The sequence below is a fragment of the Myotis myotis genome, unplaced genomic scaffold (genome assembly GCF_014108235.1).
Source record: "Myotis myotis isolate mMyoMyo1 unplaced genomic scaffold, mMyoMyo1.p scaffold_m19_p_2, whole genome shotgun sequence".
Taxonomy (NCBI): Eukaryota; Metazoa; Chordata; class Mammalia; order Chiroptera; family Vespertilionidae; genus Myotis; species Myotis myotis.
Genome location: NW_023416324.1, coordinates 182,093,227 through 182,112,640, shown reverse-complemented (window position 1 = coordinate 182,112,640; position 19,414 = coordinate 182,093,227). Strand labels below are relative to the sequence as shown.

The following is a 19,414-nucleotide window of genomic DNA, read 5'->3' as shown; positions in this document are numbered from 1 at the left end:
ACCTACTTCAAGGAACTATATGTTTCTTTATGTGTGTTTTCTCTTCTGGGAAATGAATGTTTGATACTACATCACTGTTCTCACTCATTATCTTCACCTGGGGAACTATTTTAAAACTAGAGGCCCTGTGCATGAAATTCTTGCAGCGGGGGGGTGGGGGGGGGGAGGTCCCTCAGTCCAGACTGCACCCTCTCCAATCCGGGACCCCTCGGGGTATGTCCGACTGCCAGTTTGATCGGGCCTAAACTGGCAGTCGGACATTCTTCTCGCAATCTGGGACTGCTGGCTCCTAACCTGCCTGCCTGCTTGATCACCCCAACCCCTCTGCCTGCCTGCCTAATTGCCCCTAACTGCCCTCCTCTGCTGGCCTGATTGTCCCTAACTGCCTCTGCCTCGGCCCTCGTCACTGTGGCTTTGTCTGGAAGGAGGACCAGGAGATAACGACCTGCTGGCTTAGGTCTGCTCCCGGGTGGCAGAGGGCAGGCATAATCCCTAGGTGCAGCCCCTGGTCGGGCTCAGAGTAGGGCCCATTGGGGAGTTGGGGCCCCGCCCCCTGTCACACACAGAGCCGCAGGGCGATCAGGGGGTTTGGGCGCTGCCCCCTGTCACGCTGATCCCGGTGCCTGGAGGCCTCGCGGCTCCGCTGATCCTGGTGCTGGGAGGTATATTACCCTTTTACTGTATAGAATAGAGGCCTGGTGCATGGGTGGGGGCTGGCTGGTTTGCCCTGAAGGGTGTCCTGGATCAGTGTGGGGGTCCCCACTGGGGTGCCTGGCCAGCCTGGATGAGGGGATAATGGCTGTTTGCAGCTGGTCACACACCCTTCAGGGTGGGGGTCCCCACTGGGGTGCCTGGCCAGTCTGGGTGAGGGGCTGAGGGCTGTTTTCAGGCTGGCGGGTGACAGAAGTTCCCAACCACTCCTTTTTTTTCTTTTTTTTTTATTCTGGGCCAGCTTTAGCTCTGAAGCTCCAGCTCTGAGGCCTCTGCTGCTGAAAGAAGGTATCTGGTTTGTTTAGGTTCTATAATCAAAACAATGTATAACTCCAGCTCTGAGATCCCCGCTCGCTGAGAGCTGGTTTCTGGGGTTTTGTTTAGCTTCTATATTTGTTACAATGTTTCTTTTTTTTTTTTTTTTAAATATATTTTATTGATTTTTTACAGAGAGGAAGAGAGAGAGATAGAGAGTTAGAAACATCGATGAGAGAGAAACATCGATCAGCTGCCTCCGGCACATCCCCCACTGGGGAAGTGCCCACAACCCAGGTACATGCCCTTGACTGGAATCGAACCCGGGACCTTTCAGTCCGCAGGCTGACGCTCTATCCACTGAGCCAAACCAGTTTCGGCTACAATGTTTCTTAAACTGCAGGCTCAGAGGCCAGCAAGGCAGACGGGGAATGTTGGAGTCCTCCATCACTGAAGCAAGCAAGCCTCATGTTAGTTTCAAGCTGCCTGGCTGCCGGCCGCCATCTTGGCTGGCAGTTAATTTGCATATCTCACTGATTAGCCAATGGGAAGTGTAGCAGTCATACGTCAATTACTATGTTTCTCTTTTATTAGATAGGATACTTAATTTTTGGCATATATAAACTTTTTTAAAAAATATATATTTCTATTGATTTCAGAGAAGCAGGGAGAGGGAGAGAGAGATAGAAACATCAGTGATGAGAGGAAATCATTGATTGGCTGCTTTCTGCATGCCCCCTACTGGGGATCAAGTTCACAACCTGGGTATGTGCTGTTGACTGGAATAGAACCTGGGACCCTTCAGTCTTCAGGCCAATGCTCTATCCACTGAGCAAAACTGGCTAAGGCCATATATAAACTTTTATTGTTACATCTTGTTGTTAGGCTTTGCATTGTTCAATTCACATATATGTTTGTCCTTTTCATATTTGCTATTTTAGTTCTCTTTCAGTGCATTAAAAAACAAAGAAATATAAAAATTATTTTTGAGTCGTCCCATCCCATGTTTATCTGTTATGGAATAATTGATGTTTTTCCTTATCCTTGGTGTTAAAGTAGTTTAGTCAAACATTATAAATGTGGAAAGCTTAACTAGCAATTCTGGTGTAAATTAATACGTGCATGCACTTTGAAAATTCAATTGATTATAAAAGATTTCATAAGCCCATGACAATAATTCCTCCATTTTCTTAAGTGTTCATAAATATACAAAAGCCAAATAAATCAAGTTCTTTTAAAAAATTAATTAATTAACCAAGAATAAAATATATGCAATATTTCACAAAAAAAGAAACAAACAGAGCATAGAAAATCAATTATAAACATTAACCATCAAATGGTTAATATTATCTATGATCATTTAATTTTAACATTGATTATAAGGTCCAAATAGTCAAACACATTTGGCAAAAAGTGTAAACTGAAGTTTCAGCAAAATGCTACCATTTTCCCTTTTTCTCTGTTCCTTCACCAAGGATTGGCACCATATTTTGTGTTCCCTAAATTAAATGACCTGACCTTTCTTTATCTTATGAGACCACATTTTATTTATCCAAAATGTATTGTGCTCCCTCCTTCCACCCCAGCATATTGAAAATTTACACAGCACTGAGCTGTGTGGGTCTGCATATATGCCCCAAAGAATGTAGACTCCAGATTGATAAGGCATCATAATGTAAATGGGCGGTGGAAGTATGGGGAGAACATTTTACCATGTTTATGATGGAATACCCAGGTTGCTATTTACTTCGGCTTTGATTGACTGCATCTCTTTCTCTTACACCGCTAATTCAAATTATTTGTGCCTCTTGAGTACATAATATGAGCCAAAAGTTGCACTACATCCTCATGCTGTTTGCAAACTCTCTAAGTGGTTCTTGCCAGGAACCAGCACTCAAGAGGAAAGTGAATATTCCATGATATTCAAATAGCTTGATTTGATTTCATTTTTAAAGAAAGTTTTGTCACGTTAAAGGTATAAGAGAGGTATATTTTGAAATTATTTGTTCATATTCATTTGTATATTTGCTTTTGCTGTCTTTCTTTAGGCAAGCTGACATAACTGTATATTTAAATAATTTAAATTTGAAAATATTATTTTTTATAAATAGTTTCTGACTATATAAATATATAAGATCTCACTCTTCCAGGATGCAAATTGTGTCTATGTTTGAAGAAAGCCTAGATGAAATTATATAGCTGGGAACTGACCATATCTTTCTATTCTCAGGGCTTGAGAATGGATAACTATTGCAAGTAACCTCTATCATATAATCATTATGAAATACTATATTGTTCTGAAAAGTATCTGAAGTGAACTACTCTGTTTACTTAGTTCAAAGAGGTTGATAAATCTTGTGTTATGGTTAAGATGCATAAGAAATGAAACTGATATTACGACTAGAGGATATAGCCGGACAGGTTTGAATGACTGAGAATCATTGACTAGTTTTCTACTTTAAACATTTATCTAATCATGCAGAGAAAGAAGTTCAGAATGTGTGCTCTTTTACCTCCAGATTACATGAACTTATTAAAAAAACAAAAAACAAAAAAAAAACTTCTGTACTCTTTTAAAATAATGAATGACTCATTATTTGTGTAAAGTTACAAAGTAGAACAGTTTCTCAAATAACATCATTTCATTCAAGGTCATCTATACTAATAAAAGGGTAATATGCTAATTAGACCAGGCATCTTCTGGACATCCTTCCGGACATCCTTCTGGCAGAGGCTGAGGCATAAGCAGTTAGGGGTGATCAGGCCGATAGGGGAGACCAGGTAGGGGCGATCAGGCAGGCAGGCAAGCAGAGTGGTTAGGGGTGATCAGGCAGGCAGTCAGGTGAGTGGTTAGGAGCCAGCGGGTCCCGGATTGCGAGAGGGATGTCTGGATTGGAGAGGGTGCAGGCTGGGCTGAGGGACCCCACCCATGCACTAATTCCATGCACCAGGCCTCTAGTTTTATTATAACACTAGTGGCCTGTTTCACAAAGATTTGCACAATAGGCCTTCCTTCCCCTGGTAGCCTGCACTGGTTTTCCTCTGGCACCCAGGACCCAGGCCTTTGGTCCAGCCATAGCAGCGAGGCTTAGCTTCTCCCCTGGTGACCCAGGCCCTCACCCCCTCCTTCAGCGGAGTCCAGGGCCAGCGGGAAGCTTGGCTTTCTCCGTCGCTGGGAGCAACCCAGGCCTCCTGCTCTCTCCAGCTCCGTGACCGCTGCTATCTTCAGTGGTCTTCAGTCTTCGCTCCACACCTATGTATACAAATTAACCACCATTTTTGTTGGGTTAATTTGCATAGTTGCTCTGATTGGCTGGTGGATATAGCGTAGTGGCGAAGTGATGGAATGATGGTTAATTTTCATGTTTCTCTTTTATTATATAGGATGACCAGATGCCTTAGGGACTTAACTCTTATTTATATCAATTAGCCGATGATAAAATTAGTTTTGTTATAGATCTTTTTGCTTTAAGTTGCAGAACTTATCTACAACCTTGAGGACTTTCTGTACTTGTTTGCAAATGTAGTTGCTGGTTATTTTTCTTAGTGGCTTCTTTCTGTGTGATAGTTTCTTTCATTGGAAGAGGGAGTGGGTATGTTAAGACTTTTAGTTAGCTTAATTGGGCAAATTTAGCATGAACTGAAATTGGTATAGCCAAACAATAACAAATAAATGTGAGGATGGAGGAGAGCGAGGATGAGGCTTAGTGCATAACAATGTTCAACCCATATAGTGAGAGCAGGGGAGATGCAAGAGTGTGTATTTTTTATTTGCTTATTACCATAACAGCTATCCACACTTGACTGGAATATAATGACCCATGGGTCCATGGGACTGATATTTTTTTTCACTTCCTATTATATTGTAATTTTTTTAATCCATCTATTTGGGCTTATGGTAGAGTTACATAGTTTGTTTTCATTCCTTTTTTGCATCTTTTGGTTTGTTCAAGCCTTGTATGAGTACTAGAGTAGCAGCTGCTCACACACTGGGGAAGGAAAGTCAATGATTCATGAATGTACACAGGGAAGAGCAAAGATTGTGTTTGTTCTTAAGAATAGTGCAAAGATTTTAATCTCAGTTACAGAAATTTGAATCTAAAACAGGGTCTCCTCTTGGGATTTTGACAGAAATCTCCAGTTTTATTGAAGTCCATAAAAAAATAGTATGCATATTCACATGCTTTCTCCAAATACTTGGCTCAACTATACAGATTTTAGTGATTTTGCCAATTTTCTTATTACTTTTAAAGTATATGTATCTATATTTTTGTTGTTTTGGAAATTGGCATACAAGAGCATTATTTCTGTTGTTAAAACAGCTGGCTTTGAATTCTAGTTCTGCTTTTTGCTAGCTGTCACCATGGCCAGGCAATTTAGTTTCTGTAAATTTCAGTATTTTAAGTAGAACAGCCCTAGAAGTTCATGGCTGCATAGCTGAAAGGGTGATTGTAAGAACCAAATAAGTTAATACACCTATCAACTCTTGTTATTTATATATGTTATTGCTACTGTTGATGGCAGTATCATGCCTAACGATTTTGTAAGACTCTGGGAACATGGCTGAAAAGTTTTATTGCTTTCAGTTCAATGTGATATTCTCATTTTGTAAGTATTTTCTTCCAATTCTGGGTTTTTATTTCTTTTTATTTGTTCTTTATTGCTTTTTGCATCCTATCTGTGATGTATCCCCTGTCATTTTCTGTACTACCAGTTTGGAAATATCCCAGAGTATATCATTCTATAGGTTCAACCAGACTTTGATGATAGCTATTTTGTTGGATGAGGGCTATTCCATTGATTTGTTACATGTTGCATAGGGATAGATACCTGGAGACACATATTTGTTAACTTACTGGATGCAGCTTGCAGTTGCAGGTGGTGGATCACACAGTGTAGCATCATTTTCAACTCTCTGGTTGGGAATATTTCAAAGCATTTCCTTGATATGAGTGACTTCTACACATTTTATTCCCTTATGTTTAACTTTTTACAACCTGGTTGGGTTTCACTTAACTCCATTTAGGTTTCATATTGAATTGCTCTGTTTTCCCTAAGTAGCTGCTAGGCAATTTTGTTATGTAATGTAACTTGAAATTAAGTCCCTTTCTCAAACTGTATTTCTCTTCTCCTCTTGAACCAAAAATAAATAAATAAAACAACAGAATAATAACTGGAAAATTATACTAGTTTTGGTTAATTTTCTATGTTTCTTCATTAGCACATGCAAATAAATTAGTGATTTTGCAAGAGGATTTTCTGTTGCAGTCTTTAATGATAAATTATGTCATTCACACAACGGGTTTGCATAGAAAAGAGATGAAAGGTACCATTTTCATATTTGTCACTTCAATAGTAAACCTATACACTTTGACTATGTAACTGCTATTATATAAATTTATTCTGAGAAAGTTAGAAAGGATTCACATGTAGATTCATGTATAAGTATGTCCATTGGAATAATTTTATAATAGGGGCAAATTGGAAACAAAGCTAATAGCCATATGTGGAAATTATTAATTTATTAAGGATTGATCATATAACTTAATGTAATATTTCCATTAAAACATATTCATTGGTACATGTTTAAAATATATTGTAAAGCCTATAAAGATATAAAATTATATATTCAGTATGATTCAAGTATGTAAAATATAATGTATACGAGAGACTGGATGGAAATAAAAAAAATGATAAATACCATCAGAGAGTGACAATGCAGATAATTTTACATACTTTCTTATTTATATTTTCCCCTATAGTCTCAATTTTTACAATAAATGTGTGAGAGTTTAAAACAGGACAATTATCAATAGCTAAAATGCAAAATGTAGTAGGATTGTTTTTTTCTTCTCTCGTATGTTATGATACCTTTTTCAAAGACAAAAATTCCTACAAAAATACAAAAATAATTTTTCTCTTGTATGTTCTGATAATTTTTTTCAAAGACAAAAATTATAATTAAGTTAGGTGCTGTTAACATGAATTTGTATACTCCTTATTATCTCATAAACATATATCACAGAGAAGTAGTTTGTACTAAAACCAAAAGACCAGTCAATTTGAGGCTATACCTGGTAATATAGATCATTAAGGAAATCATAATGATATTCATTGTAGAGTTCCACATTGCTATCCAAAGAGGTTGAGGTTTCTCATGACATATAACCAGTGAGTAGTAAAGCCTCTAAATATTCAAATAGAAGTGGTTTTGCATGACCTTCCAAATGCAGTTGCGTATATAATACATCAATTGTACTTTAGTCATATTAGACAAAATGTACACTTGGAAATGCTACAGTAGCAGTAGGAGGCATTGGAGGTATGGGAAGCTGTGTATTTCTTCACTTAATTTTTCACTTTTCTAAGAAACATATTCATAATCCTCTGTTCCAGCTACTGTGTTGTTGATTGGAACTGGAGTCCCTATTTCTTTTGTTGTTATTATTGTTGTTGTTAATTCTCCCCGGAGGATACTTTTCCATTATTTTTTTTTTTATATTTTTATTGATTTCAGAGAGGAAGGAAGAAGAAGAGAGAGACAGAAACATCAATGATCAGAGAGAATCATTGATTGGCTGCCTCCTGCAAAGCCCCCTACTGGGGATTCAGCCCACAACCCAGGCATGTGCCCTTGACTGGAATCAAACCCGGGACTCTTCAGTGTACAGGCTGATGCTCTATCCACTGAGCCAAACCAGCTAGGGCCATTAATTTATTTATTTTTTTTATTTTTTTTTTGGAGAGAGTGGAAGAGAGGGGAAGAGACAGAGAGATAGAAACATTGATGTGAGATAAACACATCAACTGCTTGCCTCTTACACACGCCCTGACTGGGGCCAGGTATTGAGCCTGCAATCCAGTAACACGCCCTTGACCGGAATCGAACTAGGACCCTTCAGTCCGTGTGCCTACACTCTATCCACTGAGACAAACCAGCTAGGGCTAGAGTCCTTATTTCTTCTGACTACCCTTATCTATAATAATAAATGCATAATATGCTAATTAGACTGGACATTCTTCCAGACCTCCTTCCATTCTTTCAGATGAAGCTGAGGCTGCGAGGGAAGCCCAGGTCCCAGGTGCCTGCCAGCAGTCAGAGGGAAGCCTGGGTCCCAGCAGCTGGGGAAAGAGGCCTACTCTTACACAAATTTTGTGCATCAGGCCTCTAGTTTTACTAATATATCAAAATGTTACTTAGTGGTTTTATTTTTCTCATATCCATATGAAACTTATTTAATATGGATGTTATTGTCATAGTTACATTTTAAAAGCAAGTGAGTTAAAACATGTAACCACATTTATTTAATTTGAATTTTTTATTGTTAATTTTTTTGTTAGAGATATTCTAAATAGTTGTGCCATCTGATTTTGAAAAAAATGATATTCATAGATAGTCACCTACATTACTGCATTTTTATTTTTTCATTTTATTTATTGAGAACCTATTATGTGTCTGGCACTATCACAGATGCTGAATGTATGGAAAATAAAAGTTATTTCTCTGCTCAAGGGTCTTCATAATGGAGATAAATCTGTTAATGAAATTTATAGTGCCATGTTCATTTCCCTTTGGATAATTACATTTAAAGAGATTTTATATTCATTTTAGATCAATACTGTAATATTCTGGGCTAAAAGGAAAAAAAAATAGGGTGATTCTACATGTCTAGAAAGGAATTCTTATGACCTCATTTGTCTTTTTGTATGACCACTATATTTCAAGACAGTATATGGTAAATAAAATATGAAAGTTCTTTATGTGGGTCCTAAGTAAATAGACACATGAAATTTATCATTTTAAACACATGAGAAAACGCCATAAAGAAGCCATAATTCCCACTCTTTTCCCACTATTGTGAATAAGCTGAGTCAAAGGTAGCATGTATGTGGTATTTGAAGATGCTGAGAGACACCACTAAACATTGCCTGATAAAAATTATTTGTATTTGGTGGGCAAAGGGCATATCCAGTGAGCATCTTAACAGAGAGGCTGACTAATATTTTGATAGCTACTCTGAGAGAACCAAGTGATTTGAATGACTTTAGAAGAGTAAAACTCACTTCATTTCTCCACTTTTTAGTCCTATAGAACTAATTGAGGGATTAATTAATTATATATCATATTGCAATACAGCCGGGGAAATGAGAGATTAATAAAGCCTCTCAAATGTATCTTTTTTTGAAAAAAAAAATCAAAACACCCACAAAACTCATTTGTTTGCTTATTTATATATTTATTATTTTTAGTCCTCACCTAAGGATATGTTTTTATTGGTTTTAGAAGAGAGGAAGAAAGAAGGAGAGAGGAAAACATTGTTGTGAAAAAGAAACATCGATTAGTTGCCTCCTGCACTCACCCTGACCAGGAATCAAATATCATCCACAACCCTTTGGTACATAGGACAATGCTTCAACCAAGTGAGCCACACCAGCCAGGGCTCCATTTATTGCATATTTATACATAGATTCTCTATATTTAGTCCAAGTTCAGCAAAAATGTATACCCACGCCAAGTTTGGCAAAGAATCCAATATTGTGAGTTTCAGAAATAATAAATAAGCAAATGCGCATATTTCCTTATCTGTGGCTTCCCTTTTAAGACCTCCAAGTCTCCGATTTGATTAAGAAATAGGAATATAAGATATATTGACAATGTAAGAATGTGCCACAATTTTTTTTTGCAGTATACTGAAGAAAAACTTTATTTGTTCCATATACAAACAATAATTTCCAGTATTATGCAAGAAAATCTTGTTTCGGCCATTTTTTTCTTTCTACACAATAAAAATAAAATGGAACATTAATAAGATTTTTACAAATTTTTGTTTATTTTAATGAAGCTGGTACAGACAATGTCCATTTAAAACCCAAATCCCAGGCCAAAAAGTACAAATAAAATAAAAAAGAGCAGTGTTCTGTTGCACACACTTCTGCATGAAGAACTTTATTAACTGATAATGAAAATTAAAACTTTTCTGGGATCTTCTGACAAGATTTTTCTTTACTCTTAAAATGCTTTCTCTTCAGTGAAGCCATCTTTGGCATTAGTCTTTACTCTCACCTCATCTGTCATCTTGACTCCAACCTGATATTCCTCTTCTTTTGGTCCAGATCTTCAGATTTTAAAAGTAGCTTCAAGCCCTAACCGGTTTGGCTCAGTGGAGAGAGCATTGGCCTGCAGACTGAAGGGTCCCAGGTTCGATTCCGGTCAAGGGCATGTACCTTGGTTGCGGGCACATCCCCAGTAGTTGTAAAGGAGGCAGCTGATCGATGTTTCTCTCTCATTGATGTTTCTCTCTATCCCTCTCCTTTCCTCTCTGTAAAAAATCAATAAAATATATTTGTTAAAAAAGTAGCTTCAAGCTGCGGAAAGGTCATTTTCCCACAGTTTAGTTCTATGAAAAACTTCCGCCTCCCACTGAAAGTCATAGTCCAGGAGTGAAGCAATCACATACTAGCACTTCAGGGCCAATTAGAAGTCATTATGAACACTTGCATTGGTCGACCTCATTTATCACAAGCCTGAAAATGCACAGTCCTGAAAAAGGTGGCCTCCCTGTGCACACACGCAATATTTCAAAAGGAGAGGGCAATATTAAGGAGGCGGATGTTTGATCACCAAAAATCAGCACAATGAAAACAAACAATAATGAATAACGGGCACTAGAATTCAAATTACCAGATGTTTTAAAGAGATGGGGGGGGGGGAGGGCGTCAGTTTTCAATTCCATTTTAACACCACATTACAAAATAAATATTTTTAAAAATAAAAAAGGATTGAGGGAAAATAAAATAAAATAAAAAGAATATCTAAACCATTAAATGATCCCCTGTTTGTTTCTGATAAACTTCAATCACAACCTCTTCCTCCATTCCCAGTTCTTTTGGGGTGTGATTATAAGCAATTCTCTGACCTTCAAAGAGAAACCTGAATGAATTCATTGGAACTCCCTGTCTTTGACAGTATGATTCTTTGAGTTTCTTGAGATGTGTTGTCATTTTCACTTTGAAGTGAATCTCACTGCTATCCTGTCCAATGACTTTGAGTTTAATGTATTCTCCTTCCTTCTTATCCCCCAAGTCCTCAGTTGAAGGTTTTACCTCCTGGTCAGACATGGTGACGGTGCTTCACCTGGGGTCACTGGCTCCAGAGTTTACAATTCCATCCCTCTTTCCCACAGCACAACCCACAATTTGTTTTTGATGAAAGAAAGAAAGAAAGAAAGAAAGAAAGAAAGAAAGAAAGAAAGAAAGAAAGAAAGAAAGAAAGAAAGAAAGAAAGAAAGAAAGAAAGAAAGAAAGAAAGAAAGAAAGAAAGAAAGAAAGAAAGAAAGAAAGAAAGGAAGAAGAAAAGAAAGAAAGAAAAAAATATATATATAATGTTTTGTCATTTGGACCACTAACTTTACTATTCAAATAGTAAGTTTAGTCCAGATCCAATAACTATTTTGATGATTGAATTATCTTTACAGCCAGTGATCCTAAAAAATTAGTTTTAGATAGAGCAAAGTGTACGTACAACTTAGTTAAGTAATCAATTTGTTAACCCTCAATCATTCTCCAAGTGATAACACTATTGTTCCTCAGTGCATAATGTCCTATATCAGTGTTCAAAAACAGTGTAAATTTTTAAATTTAATAATATAATAATTACACACTTTTACTATTCCTCAGTATTTTGTAAAGAGCTATCGAAGTTTGACAAATTGAAAAGTCCTAACCCTTCAAAAGCATTCAACCTTTCAGTAGAAATAAGAAAAGCATACATGAATAAAACTCAGTTTCCCTATGACTTGTAAATATGATAACATAGCAATTGGAATTGTCTGTAGAAAATGAAAAATTCAGAAGAGTAAAGAATTTAGTTGAAGGACTAAGACAATGAGTTTTAACTGACATTGAGGACATGGATGTTTGGAAAGGAGGCAGGAAACCATTTTCTGAATTTTCAAGGACTTGATACCAATTGTTTTCACTTAGGAACCTTGTTGCTCTAGATTCGGATTTATTTTTTGATGTTGTTTGTGGTGCTAATTAGAAAGTTTCAAGCAAAGGAGCCAAAACTGCTTTTAAGTCCTCTACTATTTTTTTTCATTCCTTTGTCAAATATAGCCATTCCACACTGGCATCCTTTAATAATATTTCAATAATATCTTTTAGAAGTTTGAGAAAAAAACATAGTGATTTTATTTCTGTTTTAACCTTTATTTATTCACCATATTATGTTTGGTGCACATGTTTTTAACTTTCTGGGCCATTTACTGATCTATATTATATATTAGCCAAAAAAAAAAAAAAAAGTGGCACACATAACACAGCTTCGTTTTTATGTTCTCTAGTGTTCTGTTTAGCTTTCTTCTTCTTCAGTGTATTCAGGCCTCCGAGGTGCAAACACACTGATCAATGAAAGTTGTATTCATCTTTCTGTTTTCTCAGCAGACTGTGTTCTGTATAGTTGTATGTGGTATATGGTATCAGCAAATGTGTTGAATTGTACAACTGTAACTGTAGTCTATGGATTTTTTTTTTTGAAGTTTGATTTTGACCCATGAAAGAATAATTTTCAATATTTAATAACAGACTTGTCAAATATAATATATTTTAAAAATGATTCCTCATTTCATTTATTTGTTTTTACCTCTAAACCTCCAGTTGCATGTAGTTATGATTTCCTAAAAGAAATTATTAAATCATTGATCTTAGTCATCTTAAAACACGATTTAGAACATAAATTTTAGATTTATAAGTTGCAATAATATAGCTCTCGTCCCAAATACATATTTTATATTTTAAAGTACCATAAAATGTGGGCACATTAAAATGCACTAATTTATTTTGTGCTTCAAATGATTGACAAATCCACATAACAAATATTTTTAAAATATTTCTTATAAGTTTACCAGTGTTTTATAGGCCTCCGCTTCATTCAACAAGTACATGTACTCACTACCATATACGTTGCCATCTAAATAACTTTTTATATACCACATTTGTTGTTTCAAACATTTCTAGCCATTGCATGTTAGCATATCTTAATGGATGGCAGTTAAGTTTTTGCAGCATTTTCATCTTATTTAAAAATAAATATTTATGCTGTTATTTGAATATCTAATTGCATTTTGACATTGTCCTCAGTATATTACATTAGAATATGAAAATTAAAAATTTATATTGTGATAAAAGTAATAAGCAATTTTCTTGTACTTACTAAAATAGAACAATGGTGAAAATAAATATCCCAAAGATGATATATTTTTTAGGCTCAATTGGATAGTTATTAAACTTATATAAATGACAGGAATTTTTAACTATGAAAAAAAATTAAAGATCATTCATAAAAATCTGGTAATCTATAATAACTAGAGGCCCAGTGCACAAAAGTTTGTGCACTCGGGGGGGTCCCTAAGCCCAGCCTGTGCCCTCTTGCAGTCTGGGACCCCTTGGAGGATGTCCACCTTCTGGCTTAGGCCTGCTCCCTGGGGGATCGGGCCCAAGCTGGCAGTCAGACATCCCTCTGGCAGCCCGGCAGCCCTCGGGGGATGTCCACTTACCAGTGGGGAGCAGGCGTAAGCTGCAGTCAGACATCCTTAGCGCTGCTGAAGAGGCGGGAGAGGCTCCCATCACCACCGCTGTACTGGCAGCCATCAGCCTGGCTTGTGGCTGAGCAGATCTCCTCCTGTGGGAGTGCACTGACCACCAGGGGACAGCTCCTGCATTGAGTGTCTGGCCCCTGGTGGTCAGTGTGTGTCATAGTGACCAATCATTCCCAGTCATTCTGCTGTTAGGGTCAGTTTGCATATTACCCTTTCATTATATAGGAGAGAGGCCTGGTGTATGGGTGGGGGCCGCTGGTTTGCCCTGAAGGGTGTCCTGGATCAAGGTGGGGGTCTCGCTGGAGTGCCTGGCCAGCCTGGGTGAGGGGCTGATGGTTGTTTTCAGGCTGGTCACACCCCCTTCATGGTGGGGGTCTCCACTGGGATGACTGACCATCCTGACTGAGGGGCTGATGGCTGTTTGCAGCTAGTCATACTCCCTTCAGGGTGGGGGTCCCCACTGGGGTGCCTGGCCAGCCTGGGTGAGGGGCTGATGGCTGGTTTCAGGCTGGCCACATCCCCTTTAGGGTGGGGGTCCCCACTGGGGTGCCTGGCCCATCTAGGTGAGGGGCTGAGTTCCGTTTTCAGGCTGGCCAAGCCCCCCCGGTGATGGAAGCTCCCAGCCTCTCCTTTTTTTTTTTTTTAATTCTGGGATTTATTTACCTTCTACAATTGAAACTTTGTTACTTTGAGTGGAGCTCAGAGCTGGCCAGGGCAGGCAAGAGGGAAGCCTCCTGCTCGCTCCAGCTCCATGGCCACGACTGGCTGAAAGCAGGTATCTGGGGTTTATTTACCTTCTATAATTGAAGCTTTGTTGCTTTGAGTAGAGCTCAGAGCCATCCGTGGGAAGCTTGGCTTCCTCCATCATTGGGGCAACCAAGCCTCCTGCTTGCTCCAGCGCCGTGGCTGCCAGCTGCTATCTTGGCTGGGTGAATTTGCATATAGTTGCTATGATTGGCTGGTGGGCATGGCTTAAGGTGTAGTGAAGGTATGGTCAATTTGCATGTTTGTCTTTTATTAGTGTAGATAAAAGCATAATATGCTAATTAGACTGGACAGCCGAATGACCTTCCAGACAACCTTCCAAACGAAGCCAGGGCTGCAAAGGCTGAGCCCCTTGCACGAATTTCATGCATTGGGCCTCTAGTATATTTATAGAGGTTATATTTAAAAATTGAAATATAACCCTGGAGTTTACATATACAATTATATATATGGGAATATATATATATATATATATATATATATATATATATATATATATATATATAACTTTGGAAATAGAACACCAAGTAGAGTTCTAAATCTCCTGTTCAAATTTTGCCCACTTGCTTTTTTGTACAATATTAGGACGATACTGTGGCATTAAGCAACTGAAAATTAATTAAGGTAATTTTAAAGCAGGGCTGAATTCTATTTTTTAAATGTATATATTTTCTTACTAACCTGTTTTTTATTGTTTTAGTGCAAATTTTGTGACCCAACATTATATAAATTAGTTTTATGAAATTTATAAAAAGTCCAAGAAAGTTTGTGGCTTTTGACTAGGTGGTAAATAGGATACAGTGCCATGTAAATGTGCAGAGCTAAAATAATGACCTTTTCTGAAGAAATAAGCATGCATAATTAGTACTTTGATAGGATACAGTGTCTAGCAGAGAAAACCCATCCACATCATTTTGCCTTTCATTTTGAGCCATGTTTTCCAACACCAGTGTTTTGTTTTTTAGTTCTCTGGATTAAACTTCAGGTCATTGACAATTTAATACATATTTTTATTATTTAATCTAGTCCCATGCAATCTAGTCAGTGATTACATTCTGTTTCAACTTTTGAAGATAGCTTTTTTATTCTTAATGACTTCATTTTTTGTATTTTCTTGTATTTCTTAACACTGTCCATTAATACCTGACAATTTAACTGCTTTGTTCTTTAGTTTTGAATACCTTAACCATCGAGTTTTTTTAATTTTCTGCTTTCTTTGTTAATGTCATGTAATTTTTTCTTCACACCACACCATATTGTGCTACATGCATGTAAGTTTTTAAAATTTGTTTAGTTTTCACTCAAAGTACTTTCTACCCTTCCTACTTGTTGTTTCAACAGTTAATCAAATGATATGCAGCAATTGAGTTGGCCTTTGTATTTCTACTTTAGTTTCAATAGTTGAATTATCTTTTCTGATTTTTAGCCAATGATATAAGTTGTTCATATGCTCACTCAATCTGTACTAGTGATCTATTATCTAATATCAGGTTCCAAATACTAGTATTACTATTATATGGGAATTACCATTTTAATATTCAGATGTTGTATTGGGAAGAATATATATACAAAATTAGATGTAGCAGTGAATCATAAAATATCTGCTTTGTTTGTATCACATATCTCCAAATTTTATCTATGCATGCCATCTTTTTGTATTCAGGCAGTTATTTATGTGCTAGCAAATATACATTATGATATTCTATTCATCTGGAAACTGTTTTGAAAAGACAACATTCTGTTTTGATGTTATAAAAGACAATTTTTATAAAGCCTGTTTTCATCAAGAACTGGCTTACTTGAATATGTGCATTTCATACTAATGATTTTTATGTCTGCATGTTTAAAATAATTGTAAATATATTTTTCTGTGTTCATAGAGTTGTAACTCTTTCTGCCCTGCTGCCTTGGAAAATACCTTTTAAAAAAACACTCCTACCCCCATTAAACACTTAGATTTCTCTTCATTTTAATAAATAATTTGTCAGACATAGTAATCAGTTATCTTACCTAATAATAGACAAACATGGTAATTGACCATACCTTCTCTATGCCTCCCATTGGCTAATCAGCAAGACATGCAAATTAACTGCCAACAAAGATGGTGGCTGGCAGCCACGGAGCTGGAACGAGCAGGAGGCTTGCTCGCTCCAGTGATGGAGGAAGCCAAGGTTCCCCGCCTGCCACGGCCTGCTCTGAGCTACACTCAAAGCAACAAAGTTTCAATTATAGAAGATAAATAAACCCCAGATACCTGCTTTCAGCCTGCTGTGGCCACAGAGCTGGAGCCTTGGGTTGCCCCTGGCGATGGAGGAAGCCAAGCCCTGGTCGGCTCTGAGCTCAACTCTACGCAACAAAGTTTCAATTATAGAAGGTAAATAAATCCCAGAAAAAAAAAAGAAAAAAGGAGAGGCTGAGAGCTTCTGTTGCTGGGGAGTCTTGGCCAGCCTGAAAACGGCCCTCAGCCCTTCATCCAGACTGGCCAGGCACCCCAGTGAGGACCTCCTACCCTAAAGGTGGTGTGACCGGCCTGAAAACAGCCATCAGCCCCTCACCCAGGCTGGCCAGGCACCCAAGTAGGGACCCCCACCCTGAAGCGCCAACCAGCCGGCCCCCACCCATGCACCAGACCTCTATCCTATATAACAGTGATGGTGAACCTATGACACGTGTGTCAGAGGTGCCACGCAAACTCCTTTTTTTGGTTGATTTTTCTTTGTTAAATGGCATTTAAATATATAAAATAAATATCAAAAATATAAGTCTTTGTTTTACTATGGTTGCAAATATCAAAAAATTTATATATGTGACACGGCACCAGAGTTAAGTTAGGGTTTTTCAAAATGCTGACACGCCGAGCTCAAAAGGTTCACCATCACTGCTATATAATAAAAGGGCAATATGCAAACTGACCCTAACAGCAGAAAGACTGGGAATGACTGGTCACTATGACACACACTGCCCACCAGGGGACAGACGCTCAATGTAGGAGCTGCCCCCTGGTGGTCAGTGCGCTCCCACAGGGGGAGCTCTACTCAGCCACAAGCCAGGCTGATGGCTGCCAGTACAGTGGTGGTGGTGGGAGCCTCTCCTGCCTCTTTAACAGCGCTAAGGATGTCTGACTGCAGCTTAGGCCTGCTCTCCACTGGCAAATGGACATCCCCCAAGGGCTCCTGGGCTGCCAGAGGGATGTCTGATTGCCAACTTAGCCCCTATCCCCCAGGGAGCATGCCTAAACCAGCAGGTGGTCGTCCCCCGAGGGGTCTCAGACTGCAAGAGGGCACAGGCTGGGCTGAGGGACACCCTCCCCCTCACTCCGTGCACAAATTTTTGTGCACCGGGCCTCTAGTTATGTGATAAAAGCAACATGCGTGTTTAGTAAATAAAAGAGAAATACTTTGTATAAACTTGACTAATAGTTCCTAAACCATGGTGCAGTCTTACGAAATGACATATTTTAAGCCTATCCCCTCTGGTAGTTTTGTTCTTAAATCAGGAATTATTTGAGAAGCTATTAGAAGCTGTGATTCTAGTAAAGGAATATACTGCCTCCCCAAATCCCTGTACTCTTTGAATATGTTAACTTACATGGCAAACAGGACTTTGTAAATGTGATTAAGTTAAAGATTTTGAGTTGAGGAGATTATTCTGGATTAATATATATTCTGGGTGGGCCTAATTATAACCACAGGGTTCTTATAGGAGAAAGAAGAAAGCAAAGAGCCAGAAAATGAAATGTGATGATAGAAGCAGAGGAGAGAGAGAGGAGGGTGGGAGGAAGAGAGAAAGAGGGAATGAATTTGAAGATGCCCCACTGCTGATTTTGAAAGGTCAGTGGGAAGCCATGAGCCAAGAAATGTAGGCAGCAAGTAGAATCTAGAAAAATCAAGGAACTGCATTTTTCCATTACCCCGCAGAAGAAACTCAGCCTTGTGGCCACCTCATTTTTAATTTTTATTTTTTTAGACCAGTAAAACCCCATTTTTGACTCTGACCTCTAGAACCGTGAGATAAGACATTTGCGCTTTTTTTTGTGTTTGTGTGTTGTTGTTGTTTTTCTTATTCCTCCTGAGGATATTTCCTCCATTGATCTTTAGAGAGATTGGAAAGGAGGGGTGGGGTATGGGAGAGAAAGAAACATCTATGTGAGAGAGACACATCAATTGATTGGCTCCCTGATCCTCCTTGACCCGGGGCCTGCCTGATCAAACCTGCAACCCAGGTACTTGCCCTTGACTGGAATCAAACCCTCTGACCCTTAGGTGCACAGGCTGATGCTTTAACCACTTAGTACACAGGCCAGAGCATTTTGTGCTCAGTTTGTGGTCCCTTGTTACAGCAGTGATAGGAGATTAATACAGCAATCATTCATATGCAGGAGGGAAAATGTAGGAAAGAAAGGCCGGCCAAAGTTTAGTCATAAAGTAGACAAAGTTCATTCCTGAGTATCTCCCTTCCTCTCTTGGGTCTTCTCTAAGGATAAATGAACTGTTTCTTTGGACCTTTCCTCCATGCCTCAACACAAGAATCTTATTCAAATCACGTCTCCCTTTCTGCTCCACTTCCCTTGTTTGTTTGTTTGTTTGTTTGTTTTTTAAATACCTTACTTTTCCTGACATCTCCATCGTACATATCCCCCACCCCCACCCCCATAAGGTTGTGTTTGATCTCTTTACCTGCAACACATTAAAGTAGCTATCTCATCTCTAATTTTTCATGAGAATGTCTCGGTTGTTATCAATCTCTTCAGACCTTTTCTCTAGCCTACTAATAAGATAGTTTAAACCTACTCATGGAGAAGACTGTAATTCAAATCTACATGTGAGGAGGACTCTAATGAAAGCCTACTTATAGAAAGGATCTTTAGTGCTGGGGTCCAACCCCAGCGGGTCCAGGGGTCCCCAAAGGTGTGGACGGAGTCGGTGAAGAAGGAATGACACTGAGGCAGCATTCAGTTGATCAGCAGCCTAGCCAGGATCTCTAGCCAGGATCTCCAGCCAAGCTCTGGTCTGGATCTCCAGAGAGGTTCTGCTTAGGATCTCCAACCAGGTTCTGTGTCCATGTTCTCTTGCTAGGTTCTCCAGGTT

The 19,414-nt window shown here is 38.5% G+C and overlaps 2 protein-coding genes across 4 annotated transcripts in view; one reads left to right on the top strand and one right to left on the bottom strand.

Annotated features, from left to right (window-relative positions):
• Positions 1-19,414, top strand: part of NAALADL2 (N-acetylated alpha-linked acidic dipeptidase like 2) — a 935,329-nt gene that overhangs the window by 343,648 nt on the left and 572,267 nt on the right. The window lies entirely within an intron of this gene.
• Positions 10,780-11,100, bottom strand: LOC118676223 (small ubiquitin-related modifier 1-like). Its single transcript, XM_036349788.1, has one exon. The coding sequence runs from the start codon at positions 11,083-11,085 to the stop codon at positions 10,780-10,782; it is 306 nt and encodes a 101-aa protein (XP_036205681.1). The 5' UTR covers positions 11,086-11,100.

Bases quoted from the DNA above. Each gene is read 5' to 3' on its own strand.
- LOC118676223 (XM_036349788.1), bottom strand. From the start codon at position 11,085: ATGTCTGACCAGGAGGTAAAACCTTCAACTGAGGACTTGGGGGATAAG.